Source organism: Typopeltis vanoorti, chromosome 13 (genome assembly GCF_054136105.1).
Source record: "Typopeltis vanoorti isolate ZY-2024b chromosome 13, IOZ_Tvanoo_1.0, whole genome shotgun sequence".
Lineage (NCBI taxonomy): Eukaryota > Metazoa > Arthropoda > Arachnida > Uropygi > Thelyphonidae > Typopeltis > Typopeltis vanoorti.
This window is the reverse complement of record NC_143561.1, coordinates 90,343,215-90,365,737: the sequence shown is the minus strand read 5'-3', so window position 1 is coordinate 90,365,737 and position 22,523 is coordinate 90,343,215. Positions and strand designations below refer to the sequence as shown.

General features: G+C 35.8%; 1 protein-coding gene across 3 annotated transcripts in view; it reads right to left on the bottom strand.

The window, feature by feature from the left end:
- Positions 1–22,523, bottom strand: part of LOC150100355 (uncharacterized) — a 358,520-nt gene that overhangs the window by 127,897 nt on the left and 208,100 nt on the right. For all 3 annotated transcript variants that reach the window (XR_016549227.1, XM_090402349.1, XM_090402350.1), the window contains exon 14: positions 17,785–17,971. Coding sequence is in view for 2 of the 3 variants with exons in the window: in XM_090402349.1 (XP_090258475.1) it covers positions 17,785–17,971 (187 nt within the window). In the remaining variant the exon portion in view is untranslated. The remainder of the gene's footprint in view (positions 1–17,784; positions 17,972–22,523) is intronic.

Below are 22,523 nucleotides of genomic sequence, written 5' to 3'. Positions count from 1 at the left end.
TGTCTCCCAGAATTTGGTAAATAGATATAGCCATACTTGAGGGTTTGGAGTATGTTTTAAAGCTACTGCTGATTCCAAAACAATCTGTCTTATGGCTTCTGTGTAGTACTTTTGCTTTTTTTTTTATTTGATCTTGTGTGAAGGGGCATCGAAATCAGGGTCTGCTAGTCCAGAGTTGCCATAACAATAGTGGTGAATGTTTTTTTTTAAAAGTCCTCTAATGAGGATGTCAACAGTTCTTCCTGTCTATCCATAGTAAGCCAGGTTACAAGTATAAGGGATGTCATATATTCTTAGATGTAATAAAGGAGAGAGATGCTGTCCTTAGGTGAATGGAAGAGAATTGCCAATTTGATACATATGGTTTAAATGTGGTGTGTAGCTAATATTTATTAAGCATTCAAATTACAGCAAAACTGTTACCATCCAAATGTACGGGATGGTAACAGTTTTGCTGTAATCTTGTCCGATAGACAATGGAAGGGATTTTCAGGGAGCATTTAGTATTTTTTTCTATTATTTGGGGATTATAGCCATTTGCTAAAAAAGTGTGGCACAAGTGAGTTCAGTGGTAAGAGCACTATCAATGGAATTGATAGCTCTGGCTCTTTGAGTTAGCGTTTTTAGGAAACCATATTGTTGAGCTGGATAATGGTGAATGTTTATGCAAATATCTCCTTGCATGCGTGTGTAAGTTTCCTATAAACAGAAATGATAATGAACCATCAGGAAGTGCCTGTGGATATTCAATAAGTGGATATTCTCGCTTGTGTAATCCATCTTTAGGTAAAAGTTATGGAAAAGTTTGAAGAAGCACAACTGATTGCCCCTGATACTGTGTACCAAATATGACATTTGATCATATTTGGTACAAAAACCTATTAAGCTCCAATCATATGATTATCTGTCTTATGAATTCAACTGCAGTGTTAGATTTCTGCCTGGATACATTATTCACCATCATTTGCAAAAACATTTTTCCTGCATATCTTTTCAATGAGCATTACACTCACTGAAAAGATATACAAGATTTTGTCAATTAATATATGACCAGACCTATCTAATGATATCTTGGCTGTCACCTGTGGACTGCTATTTCTTACACAGTGACAACAGTTTACTAAGAATTCTTAACTGCTACATAACAGCATATCTGCATATTTTTCTCAAATGATATTTGACTACTATTCCCTCTAAAGCACTGTTAACTGTCAAATAATGAGTACATGTACATGGCATATAAGATTAAAATGACTTCTTAGCAAACCTCTTTGCTAAAATCATCTTTATAAGACACAGTTTGCATAGCTATATCCATTTTCCTGAAATCAGATATGTCACATTACTTTTAATAGGATAATGTACATACTGGCTTTGCATTTTAGTGTGTTCTGAACAGGGTTCCTCCACACACACAAACCAAAACCTTATGTGCCTTTTCAAGATATATTAAAGTTAATACAGATACTGCTGGTTGCTATTATTATTATGTGCTACCTCCAAGGAGTCGAAGGATTTATTGTGGAAGGACATGTAAAATCTCGATGTAGCTTAAAAATACCAAAGTGCTTTACATCAATTTTTTACAGAGGACAAGTCTCATCTCATGTGAACTGTTACAAAAAAATCTCGTTTGTATGTATGAATTTTTGTTAATGTAGTTAACCCTGTGGGAAGTGAATGTATTTACTGTTTTAACGTCAAAAACAAAGGCAATGCTTTCCCAGGGGAGCTTTGTATATGTATATAGTTATGTGTAAGAGTGCAGGAAAAGTTGTTTACTAGTTTTGTATATAAAAGTTGCTTACTGTGCTAACACCTTTAAAGATAGTATCTAAAAGTGCCGCTAGGTTTAGAGAAGTTTCCGCGGCCCCGAAAGGAGAAGCAAAAAAAAAAAATATCAAAGAGGTCCGCTAGTTTTAGAGACAAGTTTTGGAGGAGAACAAAGAGGAGCAGGTTAAACTTAAAAGATAAAAGAGTCATGCCAAATTCTTTGGGGTTTACTACCCTTAGTGCAAGGTCGCAAGATTGCATAATAAAAAAAGGACAGAGCCAAGCATAAGGGGTGTCCTGCTTCCAGCAGTTAAAAGAGAGGGGCTTCCTGGTTCCAGCTACCAGATAGAGAGGGCTTCCAGACGTTACCATAGAAGGAAAGGCTTCCAGATGCCAGAGAGAGAGAGAGAGAGGGATCCTGGTTGAGAGTTGGCAGTTTCAGTTTCTTGGAGGTGGCAGTTGGAGCTATTGGAGACGGCCGTCCAGGCATTTTCGGCGAGCCAAAGCAGAGGAAATAAGGCGATGTAAATTACCCGAAGCAACTTCGCTTGGAAGATTTTCTTTTTCGCCGTGGGAGATCAACCTTTAGCTGGTCGCAGTCCACAGCCCACTATTTTCCTGATGAGATATTACTTAAGCCAGACATTCCTGAGGAAGCTCAACATCTGAGATGAAAGAAATGCCATAAGACTGTAGTGAAAGACTTTTGACCGAATGTGCGATGCAGAGTTTTTTGTAAGTTCAAAACTTTTGTATATTCCCTCTCCTAGTAGGTTATAGAAAGACTTTTAAGAAAATATTCAATAGTAGTAAGAAGTGTCATTAAGAGAATTGACTGGCATACTGTGAGTTCAAATAAAAATTGTAAAGATAACTTAACCTCTTTGTAAGTAAACTAGAAGTTTAATAAGTTGAATTTGTAAGCGGAGAGTAAATAAGATTGTGAGTTAAAGAAGTTAATCAGTGTTAAAGTGAATAGGTTATAATTTATGCTAAAGATTTTATAAATGGATAGAGAAAGCAATCTCCCTATTGTTTAATTCATGTATAATTTGTAAATAAATGTGTTTTAATTATTTGTTAAAAGAGTGCTGCCTGATCTTTTATTTTACAACTGCACTGTTCTTAAATAAATCAGACTTGTGAGCAGGAAATAATTTAAAGCAATAAAAATGAGGTTTAGTTACTTACGAACCATGACTGTTAAAGTAAACGTTGATAAAAGAAACTTCGCTCGTGAGAGAGAGGGAAATCTACCAGAAGTTTTATTTAGTCTTATGCCAATTAAATGATATATTGGTGATGCAGTCTGACAAATAAATTTCCAGTATTCATAGGCATTTAACTAGTAAATACGGAAGGTGGATAATCACAGTACGCAGTAGAGTAAATGAGAAAGGAGAAGAGAGAAAAAGCGCTTTAGAGTAAAGCTATAAAGAATAAAGAGAGTAAAGATAAAGATATTACATATAAGAAAATAAACCAAGAGATAATACAAATAATATTGGAAAACAACACCCTTCTTTATAGACACACTACTTTGCTACAACTTACCATACCTCCCTTACTTATTCTTTCAACCACATGACTACCACCATCAACACACAGCATCATCTACTGCCCACCATTATTGGTATATATTGCCTGTAAACTGTGTCTGTTCTCATCATGAATTGCCTGTGTGCGGGATGAAAAATCCTGCTACCTCTGCACGAGAGCAACTAATTCACCTTCAAATGAAAAAAAACCATATAAAAATTCCTCTTATCATAATGAGAATTGAACCCAATTCTTTTCCAATGAAAGGTGCAATTATATTCCTGTGAATTTTTCAGACTTTTCAACTATTTGTCTTAATAAAAATTCAGTGACGATATCTTATTTTTGAGTGAACTTGGCTTGTTCTTCTCCAGGTTTATTTTAAATAATTTTTCTTAAAACTTTCTCAAGTATACCAGCATGCATCATACCTGTTGCACTGTTAATGTTCAGGAATGAATGGTTGGCATTATGCCCAAAGCAACTTGTGGCTATGGCTCTCTCTCCACATACACACAGTCATCCCTCAACTTATGTCTGTTCAAAGATACGTCCGTGATCCCATAAGGGAATAAATAACATTTTCAACTATACTTTCATGCACAGTGACAATAGCACATCCAGTGGCAAGTTCAGTAGGCAATCGGCACGTGTCTTCAACAGTTCCTCTGTTGATTTTGAGTTTGAGAAATAGGTTATTTGTGTCATCATCATCAAATTCCTGCCATGTACCCTCAAGGGGTGTACAGGATATGACAGTACTACATGAAAAAATTACATCATTACTAAGGTTATTTGTGTTTATCGTTAAATATTTCGTGTTATTTTGTGCAACATGGCCCCTACATCTCAAAAAACCTAGTGAAGAATCACAGAAAAAAAGGCGAGCAATTGATCTTGAAACGAATTTGCAAGTTATAAAGCAACATGATGCTGGTAAGCCTTTCAATGTGATTGCACATGACTTCGAATGGTCTCATTCTACAGTGATGGCTATTTTGAAAAATAAGGATAAAATCGTAGAGACCGTGAAAGGATCTGCTTCCATTAAATTGACTATAGTGATGAAGCAATGACAAGGTCCTATCAGTGATATGGAAAAGCTACTTGCATTATTGAACTAAAAGCACATACCCTTAGCACTACGACCACAACCGCTAAGGCACTTCAACATGTTGAAGGAGAAAGTGGGGCCCGATTACAACTAAGAATTCAATGCTTCTTTCGGTTGATTCATGAGATTCAAGCAGAATTTTGCACTACATAATGTGAAAATGTATGATGAATCTGCAAGTGCTGATGAGAAACCTGCCAAGGAGTTTGTGGAGAAATTGGATAAAAGTATTACAGGGAAAAATTATTTGTCACAGCAAATATTTAATATGGATGAGACCTCCTTGTTTTGAAAAAAAAAAAAAAAAAATGTCCAAGCAGACATTCATCCACCAAAAGCTAAAATCTATGTCTGGTTTTGTTTCAAAGCTCTTAAAGACTGTATTACAATTCTGTTAGGGCGTAATGTGGCTGGATATAAACTGAAACCATTTGAGATATGCCACAGTGAGAATCCACGAGCCTTCAAAAACATTAGGAAGTATACTCTTCTGGTTCATTATCGGAGCAATAAGAAGTCATGGATGACTCAAAAATTGTTCGAGGATGCTTAATCAATTAGGATAGTGAAATGGAAAGCTATTGTATGAAAGAAAATTTAGAATTTAAAATTTTATTAATTCTAGATAATGCTCCAGGTCATCCACCTTACTCATACGTTGGTGATCTTCATATCTACATCAAGGTCGTGTTTCTCCCTCTAAACACTACTTCATTGATCCAACTGATGGATCAGAGAGTTCTTGCAGTGTTTAAGGCGTATTATCTACAGTAAACTTTTTCACAAGCCAATTCTGCCACTGAAGGAAATGATCAGATTCTCAATCAAATCTGCAAAGCATTCAGTATTTATCATGCTATTAAAAATATTGCAGTGGATTGGAATGAATTGACTTCTCAGTGTATGAGTGACATATGGGAAAAAGACATTAAAAAGGTTTGCGCACGATTTTGGAAGTGCTGAAAGAAACTGAAGACCTTAGTAAATTGAGTGAAGAAATAGTGGGCCTAGCAAACAATCTTAATCTCGAAGTGAATAAAGACGGCATGGTTCAACTCACAGAAAGTGTCCATGAAGAGCTGACCAATGAAAAATTGGTCGAACTGGAGGAATAACGAGAAAAGGAAGAGGGGGGGAAAAAGAGAAACAAAAAGAGGTAGTTAAACAATTCACAGTGAAGGGTCTTGCAGAAATGTTCTCTGCAGTTAACGATGTTCTCAAAATGGCTGAAGACATGGATCCCAATGTTGAATGCTACTTATTAGTAGAAAGGAAAGTATATGATGCATTTGTTTGCTATAAACAAATTTATGAGGAAAAGAAGAAAAGGAATAAGCAAAGCACATCAGACATTTTCATATAAAAATAAAAAGGTTACACCAGAAGAGCCAGAGCTTCATCCTTCACATAGGGAAGGTAATGAAGATGTGACTGTGGAGGAAGATTTGGGTGACGCGTTATTCTTCTGTTGTATAGTGGTAGTAATGCACAGTACAGTTTTATATGGTTTAAAAATTAAAATGACACTATATTATAGTTAACTCCCTAACTCCTATAACTCTGTTGGTTTAATATATCAAATTACATCCAACCGACTTACGTCCTGTCGGATGGAACAGAACCTAGATGTAAGTCGAGGGATGATTGTATTCCATTCTTTGTTTGTCTCTTCATTTTCACAAACATTCACCATACTGCTACCTTGTTTTTGTCTTTAATATCTCTGACACTCACCATTTTCGCTTATTACCCACCAACTTTTCACTTTTTAGAGGGAAGTATCACTCACTCTCACACACACACACACACACACACACACACACACACACACACACACACACACACACACACACACACACACACACAGCTTCTCACATATGAACCATATATTGCATTTAAGAATGACTAATAGACTCTGGCTATCACTGTCCTGTTATTCTTTTGTCATTAGTTGCACAATAAAAATATCTAAAAATAAAGCTTGGAAAAACAGACATGAATCAAAAACCCTGCATGCTGAATTAAAACTATCATAAAGTGCATTTAACAAATGATATATTTTTTTTAGAGAAAGGAGTTATTATCATTATTATTAAGAGAGACCTCCGGGGAGTCAGAGACTCATCAAGGGAGACCACATACTATACACACACCAGCTATCATACTTATTTTTTAATTCATTCACACTGCTTGCACTCACAACATTCAATGGCAATCCATTCCAATCACGTAGCACTCGCACCCTTCTTGACGGCCTTCATTCTCAGCTTCCAAGGATGCCCTGTTGTTCTTTCCCCATCCTCCATAAATTGAAAAATTCCATGAATTGAAATCTTGTCAGAAGATCCTTTCAGAAGTTTTTAAGTCTCAATCATATCACCCCTCTTTCTCCTGTTTGCTAGTATCTGCAGTCTACAAATCCTCAATTTGTCTTCATAATCAGTAATCCACAATCCTGATATCATTTTTAACACTCTCCTTTGTACTCTCTCCAATATATCAGAATCTTATCAAGGAGGTCTTATCAAGGCCTTGTAAAGAGGCAAAATAACATTCTTATCTTTACATATGAACGTACGTTTCAGCATTGCAATTATCTTTTGAGTTGTATTTGCAATCTTTGCCACACATTGCCCCTAAATTCCTATCTACTAACACTCCAAGATTCCTAGCTCATTAGTTTCTTCTAGCATAATCCCACCAATATAATATGACATCGGATATCTAATCACACCAAAGTGAATGACTTTACAATTATTGACATTGAACTGACATCCGTTTTCCCCAATTCCAGCCTATTCAAATCATTCTGCAAGTACTGCATATTAGCAGCATTTCTGATTACCCTACCTATCTTTGCATCATCAGCAAATAGCTGTATGTTGCTTGTCAAATCCTTCCCAGTATCATTAATGTACAAATTGAATAACAGTGGAGAAAGCACTGATTACTGAATGTCTGTAATGTTTAATGTACATCAGTTACATTAAACATTACAGACTCAGATCCCCCATATACCACTTTTTGATATCTGTCCATCTTCTTATCCATGCTAATATTGTATAACCCAAACCCATTTTCTCCAATTTATGCAACAGTCTACCATGCTGTATTTTGTCAAAAGCCTTAGCAAAATCCAAAAGTATCATGGTGTATCCATTCCTTGTCTAGTTCAATGGTAACATTGTTATACAGGGTGTTCAGGATAAATTTGACATATTTATAATTAATTATATTTTTCCGTAAGTTACATGTATTAACACACACTTCTCTTCATTTAAAAGTTTGGACCCTTCTTCATTCATATACAAGATGTCAGAAAGGATGGATAGCTGGAACCCACCTGAATCATGGAAGAGAATAACTTGTATCATGATGATTCGTGCCCGCCATCAAAATAAGGATATTACGACTGCTGCCCAATGCTCCCTGAATACAGTAAAAACAATCAGGCATGAACTAGAGACTTGCAATGGTGACTACGAGGATGTAGCAAGAAGAAAGATCCCTAGCAGACGATCTGATTGCGTTCGTACAGCAGAATTCCTCGCAAATCTGCAGGAACAGGTGTTGAAGAACCCTGGCATTGGAATTCGGGCTTTGTTCGTGGAGTTGCTAACTGTAGTCAAGCCCTGGATAACAAGGGTAGCCAATGGTAGGCCATATGTATGGCAGCAGGATTCGGCCCCTTGCCACACCTCTGGGAAAAGTCAAAAATGGTTGTCTGAAAATTTCTACGACTTCACCAGTCCAAATGTTTGGCCTCCAAACTCCCCAGACCTTAACCCCATGGATTATTTTGTATGGGGCGCAGTTGAAAAAGACACCAATCGCACTTCCAGTAATACAAAAGCCCAGTTAATGGATAAAATTAAAACAGTTTTTGCGGCCCTTCCCAGGGAGACTGTAGCATCAGCTTGTTCGAGGTTCCGAAGCAGGATTGAAGCTGTGATCGATGCTAATGGTGGTTATTTTGAGTAAATCTTGTTGATAGTATTGTAATTAACTCTGCCTGTAATGTTTTTTTGTCAATTCATTAAATTTAATAGATACAAAGAAGATTTTCTTTTTCCTTACGAAACTGTCAAATTTATCCCGAACACCCTGTAGCATGTGAGAAAGTCAATAAGACATGTAAGCACATGTTGTTCCCTTAGTAAGCACATGTTGTTTGTTGCAAAGTAGAGATTCACTGTCAACCCATTTCTGAACGTGAGCCCTAACCAATTTTTCCAAAATCTTCACTACCACTCCTGAGATACCAATTGGTCGATAGTTGGATAGATTGGTCTTTGCACTTATGACAATCTTGTTTGGCATGTCACATAAAAGACTCTCAAAAATGCTTAAAATATTTTTATGTGAAATTAAGTGCAGCAAAGAGATCTTAAAAGGCTTATTCTTTGAAGCTTTCAGAAGGCTAAAAGTGAATATTTCTAGTTGGATGCCAGGGCTCTTAAGAGTTTCTATTAAACTCATACAGCTTAATAGAAATATTATTTGATGTTATTGTCAAATAAATGTTATTTGATTCTATCTGATGCAGTGTGTGTGTGTATGTATGTATGTATGTATATATATATATATATGTAAAATTTTTCATAAAGACCAATTTGTCTTTAAACCATTTCCATCAACTAGGAATTTTTAAATTTTTATCTAACATACAAAGATTTAACTTTTCAGACATAAGAGATATAATTTTTTTTTTATTTGAAAAGAAGCTCATACAAACTTCATATATCATCTTAATTAGTGGTGTTTCATGGGGAAGGCTGTTCCAGAGGAAGAGGTAGATGGAATAAATGAGAAGCAGGTCCAGTGTGTGTTTGCAATTGTGCTGAAAAATGCTGGGTAGCTGCTGCTCATATTTTAACTGACACAACAGAAAGTGGAGGAACAAGTTTCTAGGTCAGTGAAGCAGTGACTATGGAAGTAGAGGAGGCACTGAGTTGAAACAGTGCATTTGTGAGACAGCAGTTGAAGTGAGTCTGTGAGGTAAGAAATGATCACCTTTGAGCCAAATTGCTCTCTTGTGGAGAGTATGGAGAATTTTTAGGGGAGTTTTAAGTTTGCTACCCCAAGCATGTGAATAGTATTCTAAGTATGGACATTTGTGATTTGTATAGTTAGTAGTTTGGTAGATCAAAAAACTTCTTTAGCTGATCACAGAAAGAAGAGAATGCTTAGATGATTTTACGGGACTGAAGAAGCTATTGATATGATGGATTAATGCCATGAGGTAAATATCTAAGAGTTTGATCCTGTTACTAAGGGTAAGGATAGGTTAGCCAAAGATCCCTTTATGAGAGAAAAGTCAAGATCACATTTCAGTAGACCTGAAGGTTTCTTTCCCCATTCAGGGATGGTATAGAGATCAGTATTAAAGCACTGGTTATGGATGATCCTGGAGTTTGGGATGTCTGAGCTCTGGGATGTGATCAAGAACAAAATTAAAAGGCTGCCTTATGCATGCTAGTTTTCCATTACTTGTGTACCTCCTTCCTAAGGCCACCAATTACAAACCTTAACTTACTGCTCAGGTCAGTAGAGCAAGAATGGTCTAAGTCAGTAGTTCTTAACTATTTTTTTCCTGGTGTCCTCCCTCCAATTTTACACTAGGTTGATGACTCAATAAAGTAATTATATATTATGCAACACTTAATTTCCATCAACATATTTGAACTGATAGTTAATTAAAAATTAATGACTGATACAAATTAATTTTTACTCAAAGATGTAAACTTACTGTATTTAATTTGTGCAACCTACACTTTAAAGCCAAGGATGATTTTTAAATTTAGTCTTTAACCCTTAACATACAAAGTCTGTGACATGTCTTTTGTTTATTGCACCAAAATTGATTTTGAATTTTGGTTTCATCGTTATTTTTCAAATAACGATGAATTTGATCCAGCAAATCACCCTCGCCCAAAAAATTGGCAGAAAAACGACAGCTTTCTGATTTTTAATTGGTATGCTAAGGGGTTAATTCACAAAAGTACACCACATCCTTTTTTTGCTTTATTTGGATACACTGTTCTTAAATACTCAATCATTCTTGAAGGCTTCATTTCTTCGTTTGAAAAAATTTTTTCACATCTTAAACACATTGGTAACTGCTCATTATTTATAGACAGAATAACTCCATATTTGAAATATTCACTTGAATATTGATGACACTTGCTTTTTTCACTCATTTTGATGGGCTACAGTGCTGCACAATGTCAATAAAGTGGGCCACATGATACCACTGGCTATGTGCAAACTGCAAGTCAGAGTCGTCAGAGAAGCATTAAGAAAAGTAGCAGATAAAGCTTATAAACGTAGTGGATTCTGCTAAAAATAGCTCAAATTAATTATTTTCAATGTAGAAAATTCAGACCAAAAAGTAGTCCAATTACTTAACTTTCAATGTAAAAATTCTAAAAAATAAGTAGCAAATAAATCTGAACAGTATTGCCAGACATACAATATTCTGAACAGTGTTGCTAAACATGAAATATAAATAGGGATGCTAGATTAAATACACAATTTTTGTTTTTATTATATTAGTAGTATTATAATGCTTACCATCCCCCCTCCCCACCTCAGTGTTCAACAGTGCCACCAGTAGGCGATATCACCCAGGTTAAGAACCACTGGTCTAAGTGAAGTCTAATTTCTTTTTTATATTTATATTTATCAAGGTTATATTATTTTTTTCTTTTCTTCATGGAATAGATATTTAGTTCATTGTGAAGATTTTTAGGTAACATATGTTAAATTATCATAACATTTGAAAACAATTCTATGGAATTTTTTTTTTTTTTTTTAAACTTTCTTACACTTCTTAAACTTTTCCATATTATGATTTGAATTTCTTCTCTTCGATGATTTCTATCAGTTCTTTCCATTATTTACTATCCTCAATGTATAGCCTCCCATACAATTTCTGCTTTATGGTTATCACTCATCAGTAGAAGCCCAAGATGCTTACATAATCCAATAAAATGTGTTGCCAAAACAGTCAGCAAAAATGTTATTAGTCATGGGAATATAAACAGTGATGGTCTCACAAAGTGTTAAGTAATCATCATCCACGTGTCTGAGCCACAGTGGGATTTAAGCTCACAGCTTAGTGGAGATGCTATCCACGTAGCTAATGAAGCTGGCAAAATTTGAACTAAATAGCAATAACAAACAGTTGACAATAAGATCAAGATTAGTGCAGTATAGTACATTCTCGTAGACAGGCTTATACGTTGGTTATGAATTTCTAAATTACTTAGGGAATTGAACAACATAGATCCGAATATAAATTAAATTATACTTTAATAAATATTTCCGATATTTCGGCAACGTCACATTGCCATTTTGGAAAGGAACTTACAAAAAGGCACATGCATGCAGGCACTACAACACAGTAACTGAGAATGAAGATATGAAGTTATCGTTCTCCTAGAAGTCTTGATGGCACCCTCTAGCAAGCTAAGTAGGTGTTCTTGGCTGTTGGGCTGAAGGTCTGCTAATGTATGCCTCCCAAATTTGGGGCAGTCGCATACAACCAAATTTGTTGAGGTTTGGAGAGTTTCTTAGGGCTCCCACCCCCTCACAACAATATGGAGTGGTGAAAACACTAAACTAAACTAAAATTCAGGGAAACTAGATTTATTAAGGGCGGGGGGGTGTAGATATACAGTCCTTAGGGAGGCAGTTGAATGTATGAATGAATATAATATGCCTGAGCGAATAAGGACAACAAATCAGAGTGGGATAGTTAATATAAGGCATCAAGGTAGGGTTGGGGCTAATGGGGGTCTTAAATTCATGTACACTAATGCTGGGAGTATTAGGAACAAGAAGGAAGAGTTTTTGGCCATGGTTGGCACTTCCAGACCACAGGTTATTGGTATTAGTGAATCATGGCTGACTGTAGATGATATAGCTAGTGGGATTGAATGTGATGGGTATAGTGTGTTCAGGAATGACAGGGAGAATAAAATGGGGGGAGAAGTATTGTTGATGATAGTTGATGAGCTACAGCCAAGGAGAATAGAAGTTGAATTGCAGGATAGAGAAAAGAGCACATTTGAGGCCATTTGGTGTGAGATTGTGGCTAGCAGAACTAAATATACAATTGGGTGCTGCTATAGACCAGGTGATGGAAAAGATGGTGGTGACAGTATGCATAAACAAATAGAAGAAATGAGTGGAAGGAGGGTAATTATTATGGGAGATTTCAACTATGGTCACATTGATTGGAGTGAAGAGAGGACACACGGGAGGAAGGAATTGGATTTTATGCTGTTATTAAGGGATAACTATCTGCAACAGCATGTAATGGATAATACTAGGGGTCAGAGAGTGCTTGACCTAGTAATTACATCTGAGGATTTGGCTGTAACAAATATGACCACATTGCCACCAATTGGTGAGAGTAATCATAGGGTCTTGACTTGGGAGGCAGCTAAAGGTGTGGAATTTTCAATTAAGACAGGGTACATGTGGAATTATCGGGCTGGAAAGTATGACAAGCTTAGGAGTTTGGTTAAGTGCCATGGCATGTACAACTGCAAGGACTAGAAGTTGATAGTGAATGGGAGGCAGTTAAGAAGTGTTTGCATGAAGCAATGGCTGACTGTATACCTAGAGTCCAAATAATAAATCAAGTAGGGGTTAAATGGATGAATAACACCATTAAGCTTGAGCTGCAAAAAAAGAAACAACTATGGAGGGAATTTAAGGAGAAAGGTGACAGGCAGGCACATGAACGGTATAAAGCGCAGGCCAGAAAGGTAACAAGTGTGGTAAGAAAAGCAAAAAAGATTATGAAAGAACGTTAGCCATGCAGGCTAAAGAGACTCCTAAACAGTTTTTTAGATATGTAGCAAGTAAAAGGAAAAATGTACATGGCAGAATGATTTTAAAGAATGCCGATGGTAGAGAGGAAACTGAATCAGTTGATATAGTTGAGTTAATGAGTGAGCACTTTGCAACTATATATATCATCCAGGTAGTGACATTGCAGAAACGAATAAACCAGTAGATTATTACGGGAATTGTGGTGAATGAAGTGCAGGTGAGTAGTCTATTGCATAACCTCAATGTCAATACATTCGTGGGATTGGATGGTATACCAGCTCGTGTCGTACGAGAAGCAGCTAAAGAATTGTCAGTACCCTTGACCATTTTGTTTAATTTGAGTCTCGGGTCTGGGTTAGTCCCGAGGGGGTAGAAAAAGAGGAAAATAGTTCCACTGCATAAAGGTGGTTCCAAGACTGCTGTTGTAAATTACCGACCGATTAGCATAATCAGGAATCATTGTCAAGGTCTTAGAGAAATTAGTCAAGAAAAGAAAACAGAATTGGATAGATGAAAATGGGATATTGTATGGGGGACAACATGGTTTTGTAAAGGGTAGATCATGCCTCAGTAACTTGCTCACGTTTTATAAGACAGTGAGGGCTGAACTGGATAGGGGTAATGGGTTTACAGTGATACTACTGGACCTTGCCAAGGCCTTTGACAGGTTACCACATGGAACCCTAATCAGTAAACTAGAGCAGATGGGGATAAATATAGGGTTGGTGAGATGGATAGGAGGGTGGTTGAAGGAGAGATACCAGAGAGTGGTTTATGCAGGAGTGGAGTCTAAAAGACGGCTTGTGACTAGTGGTGTGCCGCAGGGCTCTGTTCTTGGACCACTGCTTTTCAATTTGTTCATCAATGATATAGGAAAGGATTTGAGAGGAAGTGTTCACTTGTTTGCTGATGATGCAAAGTTGGGTAGAGCAATTGTAAGTGCACAGGATGTCAAAATTTTACAGGATGATTTGGATAGTTTGGAGGACTGGGCTAGGAAAAATGGATGTCAATTTAATGTGGCAAAGTGTGAGGTTATGCACTTTGGGGTGAAAAGAATAGCAGCAGTATATCACATTGGTGGAACCGTACTCCAGGAGATTGATGAGGCCAGGGATTTGGGAATGTTGGTGGATAGGGAATTGAAGTTTAGGGAGCACATTGCAAAAGTGACTAAATCAGCTCATCAAATCACTTGGCTTCTGAAAAATACTTTAACATGCAGAGACAAACAAGTTGTTGTTCCTCTGTATCGAGCCTTGATAAGACCCCATCTGGACTACTGTGCCCAGTTATGGGCACCAGGGTTTCTTCGTGATGGGGTGGAAGTGGAGAGGATCCAGAGACGAGTGACCAAGATGATAGCAGGCCTGTGGAATGAACCTTATGAGAATAGGTTGAAGATTTGTGGGTTGCAGAGATTGGACGATAGGCGAAGGAGGGGTGATATGATTGAGACATTGAAATTACTGAAGGGTTTCTATAAGATTGATCCAGAAGATATTTTTGAAAATATGACTGGTGGTGGGAGGACTAGGGGCCATGCATGGAAGCTGGGCAAGAGCATGGTTGACAAGGGAGTTAGAGCTAGTATTTTTCCTTGGAGAGTGGTGAATGAGTGGAATAAGCTTCCAGAGTCTGTTGTGGGTGCTACGACTGTGAATGAGTTCAAGGCAAGGTATGATAGATACTGTGTCAATGTCGAACAGTTGTTCTTGATGATGTTAGGGCCTCCCTCGATGAGTCTGTCGACTCCTTGGAGTTGCCCGGAACAACAACAACAATAATAATAATAATTTTGTTTTACATCTCATGAAACATCATAAATGTGAAACTGGGATTGCTCTCCAGTCATCCCTGCAACTAACTACTATAAGATCACATTGAATTAAGAGGATGGAACTATTTAAAAAAACCTCTCATAGCAAGAATAGACAGAATTTTATCTCCCCCTGATAAATGTTGCACAATGTTGGTGGGCTATAGCATCTAGTCATAAATTTCATATCTCCTAGAATGCTTCTTTCTAAATACAAAAATCTTCTTACTGAACAATAAAATTTCTAGAATACAATATCATAAAGAATTTGAGTGTCATATTGCTGCTTTTCAAATCCATGTTTCTTTCTAACCTTCCATAAATGGTATTTTAATTCATTAATTATAAAAATCAAAATTCTTTTCCCATTGCTGACAGGTGGTGGGTACTCCCCAACACATTGAATAATCTGTTCCAAATATGCAGGGCAAGAGGGCAGTTGTAGAATGCATGTTCTGTTTCCAATTGGTAACAGATGTCACAGATTGAATCTCTGATATTAAAATACCTCCATTTGATGGTATTGGCTGGCACCCATATACAATTCTCCAAGCAAGATCCCTCCTGTTAGGATATCCTTGGAACTTCAATAAATTTTGAGACAAAGTGTTGTTGTCAGTACCCAACTGTGGAAGTTTATAGCAAAAGAGATGAAAGATTTCCTTATACCAAAGTTCATTTGTTTTTAATGGAAAGAATGCCAATGCCAGAGTGTTGTAGTATTCAGGAACAATCTCAGCTTTTGGACCTTTATAATCATTTACTCCAAACAGGGGAAGATGAAAACCTAGATGGTACAGGAGAAGGTCTGCACATGTGTGATTGGTCTGCAATATTTTATGGATTTTTGAAGCTGTATTGCTTAAATAACAGAATTCTAAGACTGGAAGCCCAAATCCTCCATGCGTCTTTGATAATTGAAGAAATTCCTTTTTAACATCTTAGTATCGGCTGGACCAAAAAAATTGCATAGGCTTACTATATAATTGCTTTTCTTCAGTTTCTGTGATGTCTGTAATATTTATTATGCAAACTTGAGCAGGAAAGATTATGGTTTTGAATATTATGGTTTTAGAACAAAAGGAAAGTGGTGCTATTTTCCAGTCTAAGGTTTTAAATGTTTTGTATACAAGTTCTTGAATGGTAATATTGGGTAAGTGGAGAAGAGAATTCCAAGGTCTCATTAATGGGAGCCAGACTCAGCAGTGATGCCAAGGTTGAAGTAATGGCAGAAATCACATTTTCATATACAAATAGTCAAAAGATGTCAACTCTTATTATTAAAATACTCTGGATTAGAGATAGATGTTGAAAGTTTTTTCACTGAGTTATATTATCAATTACAGATGCCAAGAAATAATATTTTTGGTTTCATCCTTTATCCAAGTCACGAAGTTACTTCACGTGAAAACTTTGTTTGCTTACACTTGGATAAAGGATAAAACCAAGAATATAATTTCTTGGCATCTTTAATTTAAAATATAACCAAGTGGACAAAATTTCAACATTTATAAGAAAAGAAAAAAAAAAAGAAAGAACTGAAGTCCTAGTGATACAGATTCTTGAATTCTGGGTAAATTGACATGGGTAATACTGTGTCAGTTTACCCAGAATTCAAGAATCTTACATAGTATTAATATAAGATTAGGAGATAGGCTTTTTACTACATTTGCTCAGCCTAAAAGTAGCTTTGTGAATTTCCAATAATTATTTTTTACATTACAGTTTTGGTGTTTTTCTGATGAAAATTTAAGAATATCATAAAAAACTGAAGAAATTACCTACAATATAAAAATCACCTGCACTTGAATCTGGATTTTTTCTTTTAATGATAATCCCTTCCACAAAAACATTGAAATATATAGCCTGGTTGGCCGAGAGGTTAGCATACCCGCTCTCCAGCCAACAGATCACGGATTCGAATCCTGCTGCGAGTATGGATGTTCATTTGTCTTTAGGTGAGAAATGAATTTCATCAGTGCATAAGACAACCACCCCACTTATTGGAGGCCTGATGTGACTTTAAAAAGTTCCACATAGGGATTCTGGAATATGTAAAAATAAATTTAAAAAATACAAAAAAATATATAAAATTGATAAAAAAAAAAAAAAAAAAAAAAAAAAAATCTTTAGCCCACCCATGATGCAATGCACTTTAGGTTTACAATAACCTTTCATGGGTTGGAACCACAAAAAACATTCAGAGACTGCTCCAAAGACCAACAATCATATTTCAAGGCACTCCAGGTTTCCAATAAGCAGTGTTTAGTTGATTCACTCTATGTGAAAAAATATCACCCTAAAGACTTTCAGAAACATCCATGCCACAGTGGGATTTAAACATGTAGTCTGTTGATTACAAAGCAGAGTTGATATCCACTCAGCCATTCAAGACTGGCCAGTTTTTCTTTCATTTTACTTTTGTTAGATTCTATAAAACTTCTTATCATAATCAAATACGAAACTATGATATCCCAGGTGGATGAGTGGATAACATCTTCATTTTAGTACTAACAAAGAGGTTATGTAGGCAGAGAGTAGAAAGAAATGGAAATTTATATAGTTCATGCTACTGCACTCTTAACAGACTTGTCTCCCAGTGCAAGGTTAACAGATCACAAAAGAGTTCAAAAATTATATCTGCAACATGAAATTTGTATACTCACGTACAAGAAATTAAAAAAAAAAAACTTACCTGCACTTTTATTATCCTTATGCATGTTGCGCAACATTGCAGATTTCGTTACCTCTAAAATCCCACAACCAAGTTTTTTGGTGTCTGATTCAGAAAGAGAGTATCTAAGTTTAGAACCTCCTTCTCCACTTTGCAGATTTCGAATCTGATGGTCAGCAAAATTTATCTGTGCCTCCAGAGATATTATCTAGTAAATATTAACACATTTTATCATTAATTAAATTCATAATAGGAAATCACAAAAAACAAAATTGAGCAATTTATTTTTGGTATTAACTGTTCCATTTTAGTATGGTTTTAAATACTGCATTTTACCAATTATATTTTCAATTGTATTTCTATTCTGCATATGCCAATTGTTAATGCACTATGAGCTTCAGAAAATATTTTTTGAGAATCAGTTGAGCTATAAAATTTTAACAGATGAACAGAATATTCAAGAAACTTAATAATAGTATAACAAAATGGTATGTGCAAATATTTTAGAGGAAAAATAATTAAACATTTCTAATAATTAGAAATGATCAGATTTGAACTGGCCTGGTTAGATGAGTGGTTAGTGAATCTACACTCCAGCCAAATGGCTGCAGGTTTGAATCCTGCCGTGGGCATGGATGTTTGTGATTCTCTATGAAAATACTAGTGGTGGTAGTTGGTGGTTAGATGGCATTGGTGTGGATGCAGTTTAATACAGTTGGTGGATTGAGTGGCAGAGATGTAGAATAGGTCCCTTCCTTGATGAGTCTTTGGAATCGCTCAAGGTGTCACGTAATAATAATAATAAAGCTATATAACTGAGAGGAAATCTCCACATACCCTTTAAAGGAATGCAGAGAACCAATCAGGGCTTCTGATCTAATGTCCAATCCTCACATTCTCACGGTGCACCCTATTAGGTATCAACCTGGATACTGAATGAATGAGAATCGGCTGGCAATTTGGGATTTAGCCAACCAAATTGTATTCTTATTGGCTTAAACCAAAATAAAAAAATGATGGTATAACATGACAGAATTTCATGCTGCTTGGGGCATCGCCAGGTTAAACAACGCCCCTGTTGTTTCTGCCAGGGAACCACGGAAAACAGCGAAAAGTCAGCTACTGGAACAAATCCTTAACTTGCCCATCACAAGAGTTCAAGATCGGTACTATCAACATAGTACCGATGATAAGTACCAAATCGACATAACAGGGGTGACTGAAACAAAAAAGGTAAAAACTGGTGAGATCTTTCTGAGCAATAAATATAAAATGTTATATTCAGGCAATGACAATCAAGGAAAAGAAAGAGTAGCCATAGTATTTCACAATAAATAAGAGGCTAATCTAATTGAAGGGTAGAGTGATGGGGAAACTGGACAATGAGACTTATTCGTGCCTATGGTCCCACAGAAGGTTCTACTAAGGTATAAGTGGAGGAATTTTTTGATGCTTTAGAGAAAGCAACTGAGAGAATGAAAAATGAAAAGTTGGTCCCTCTTGGGGATCTAAATAGCAGAGTAGGAAATGATTGTGAGACATACAAAAATATTTTGGGAAAATTTGGAGAAAAGAGCAAAGCTAATAATAATGGCAAATATCTGTTGGATTTCTGCTCAGGACATGGACTGGTTATTACTAACACAATATTCCAACATAAAAATGTGCACAAATTCACATGGAGAGAAGAGGCAAGGAATAAGAAAAGTCCCATTGACTATGTTATTGTTGATAGTGATGTTTTCTCCCTGATGCAGGACCCAGAGTGTACAGAGAATTTAAAATTGGATGTGATCACTATTTAGTCTTGAGAAGGATAAAATTGAATTTCATAAAAAGAAGAACATGTGAGTAAGTTTCAAAGCGAATAAAAGTTGAGCAGCTCTCAGATGTGAACTGCAGGCTAAAATACACGAACATTATTGAAGAAAAAATGAAAGAATTTGAGAACAGGAATCAAACCTTGGAGATTCAGTGACAAGCCCTGAAGAAAACAATCATTGATTCAGCCAGAGAGGCATGGTGAGGTTGTCTGTAAGGATAGAAAAATCAGAACTCCATGGTGGACACAGAAAGTTAAAGAGACAGTGAAAGAAAAGAAGAAAGCATATCAAAAGTTCCTGGCAAATAAGTCAGCTTGCACACTTTGAGAATATGGCCAAATGTAAGAAAACTAAAAATGTGTCATGCCTAAACAAAAGTATGGGAGAACTTTGGTAAGAACATAGAAAATAAATATCAAGATGTGGCAAGATATTCTGGAGGTTGTTGAACTAGCTCAGAAATAGAGGAAAGAGTGCTGTAAAAGGAATTAGAGATGATAAAGTTGACATGAAAACAGGAGAAAAAGATATCCTTGAAGTATGGAATAATTACTTCGAAAAATTACTTCGAACAAGCAGTGATGACAGCACAGTGGTAAAAAACACTGACCAGGCATACAGTCAGGAATACATATCCATATTTGATCAAAATATGGATATCAAAATCATATCAAAAGCCAGAAATGTGGAAAGGCAGCAGAAGTAGATGATATTCGACCAGAAATGCTGGTAGAAGTGTTCTCTGCTAGGTTGGCAGGAAAACGACCCAGAGGAAGACCAAGATATAGGAGGATTGATACAGTACAAAGTGCCTTAGACGATAGAAATATAAGATCTGATAATGTTTGGAGTCTTGACAAGTAACAGACTGATTTTGAGGAAAATTGTAGATAGGAAGTTAATAATGATGTAAATTTTTCATGTAGTATTATCATATCCTGTACACCTCTTGAGGGTACATGTCAGGAATTTGATGATGAAATCCCAAATTTGTTGGCCTATTATTGTTTGCTCAATATCCTGGTAGATTCTTATAAACAAGGCTCACTATAAGAAGGTTAGAATTGGACATCAAATCGGAATCTCAATTACTTTTTTTGCAATCTTTAAAAGGCTCTGTGGAAGTCGCCTCCCAGTTATCTAGCTTTTGACCCTTAAGCAAATATTTGCAGCAAATGCTGAAGTTTTTTTAATCATCTACAACAGTTTCCTTGCAGTCACTCTCTTAAAAATAGTATTGTTATAATTACCAGATTTTTGGAAATTTGGCTGTTGCACCAACTGCTCTTTTTTTCTCTCTCTCTTTTCATATCTGTATGACATGTTTGATGGCTCGTTTGATCCACCATATACTCAGTCCTTTTTATTGAAGCAGTGTTGCTTTACATATTCAATGTACATCTTTAAGATATTTTTGTAACTATTCTTGGTGAAGATAGGACAATAAAGTAATCTGCAATCTGTCCAGAACATATTGGATATTTTTGAAATTATTCAGGGAGTGGGATGATCAGCATTTATGAGGGATTTGCTTATTACAAAAAGCTCACTAAGATCCAAATGGATGATTTGACTATATTAATGGATATAGAAGCATAGGATTTACTTTGACAATCTCTTTATTATTATTATTACACATTCAACACACTTTCTGATCATTCATTCATTAAGTCTTCTTGAGTTGACAAGATTTTATCATTTTATTGGCTACCATGTTTCTGCTACATTAAAAAATATCCAATTTAATAATGATGTAAATTTTTCATGTAGTACTATCATATCCTGTACACCTCTTGAGGGTACATGTCAGGAATTTGATGATGATGATGATGATGATAAATCAGCTAAATGCTCGTCAGTATGTTTCCTAAGAGAGCTTTCATTTTTATTCTAGTTAATCACCATAATGTGCACCCTGCACACTGTACTCAGGAAATGTCCTGAGTTTAAATAATATTCAAAAGTCTAGAATAATCCAAGTATGAGATTTTACAGTGAATAAACACATGCACATTTTAGAACATTCTATAAGCTAGCATGTAAATGTTCACAGTGAAGTACATGCAAATACTTGCTAACATTTCACAGCAAAATATATGGCATTCTAAAGCAGGAGTGCCATAAAAAAAATTATGACTTGTGCTGAGTGCATTAATTGTTCAAGGTAAGAAATCATAGATGGAAATAAAATAAGATTACTCAGGACATGAAGAAACTTCTGGAATTTTAAAATAAAAAAAAATCATTTTTTAATGTAGCAGAAACATGGTAGCCAATAAAATGATAAAATCTTGTCAACTCAAGAAGACTTAATGAATAAATGATCAGAAAGTGTGTTGAATATGTAATAATAATAAAGAGATTGTCAAAGTAAATCCTATGCTTCTATATCCATTAATATAGTCAAATCATCCATTTGGATCTTAGTGAGCTTTTTGTAATAAGCAAATCCATCATAAATGCTGATCATCCCACTCCCTGAATAATTTCAAAAATATCCAATATGTTCTGGACAGATTGCAGATTACTTTATTGTCCTATCTTCACCAAGAATAGTTACAAAAATATCTTAAAGATGTACATTGAATATGTAAAGCAACACTGCTTCAATAAAAAGGACTGAGTATATGGTGGATCAAACGAGCCATCAAACATGTCATACAGATATGAAAAGAGAGAGAGAAAAAAAGAGCAGTTGGTGCAACAGCCAAATTTCCAAAAATCTGGTAATTATAACAATACTATTTTTAAGAGAGTGACTGCAAGGAAACTGTTGTAGATGATTAAAAAAACTTCAGCATTTGCTGCAAATATTTGCTTAAGGGTCAAAAGCTAGATAACTGGGAGGCGACTTCCACAGAGCCTTTTAAAGATTGCAAAAAAAGTAATTGAGATTCCGATTTGATGTCCAATTCTAACCTTCTTATAGTGAGCCTT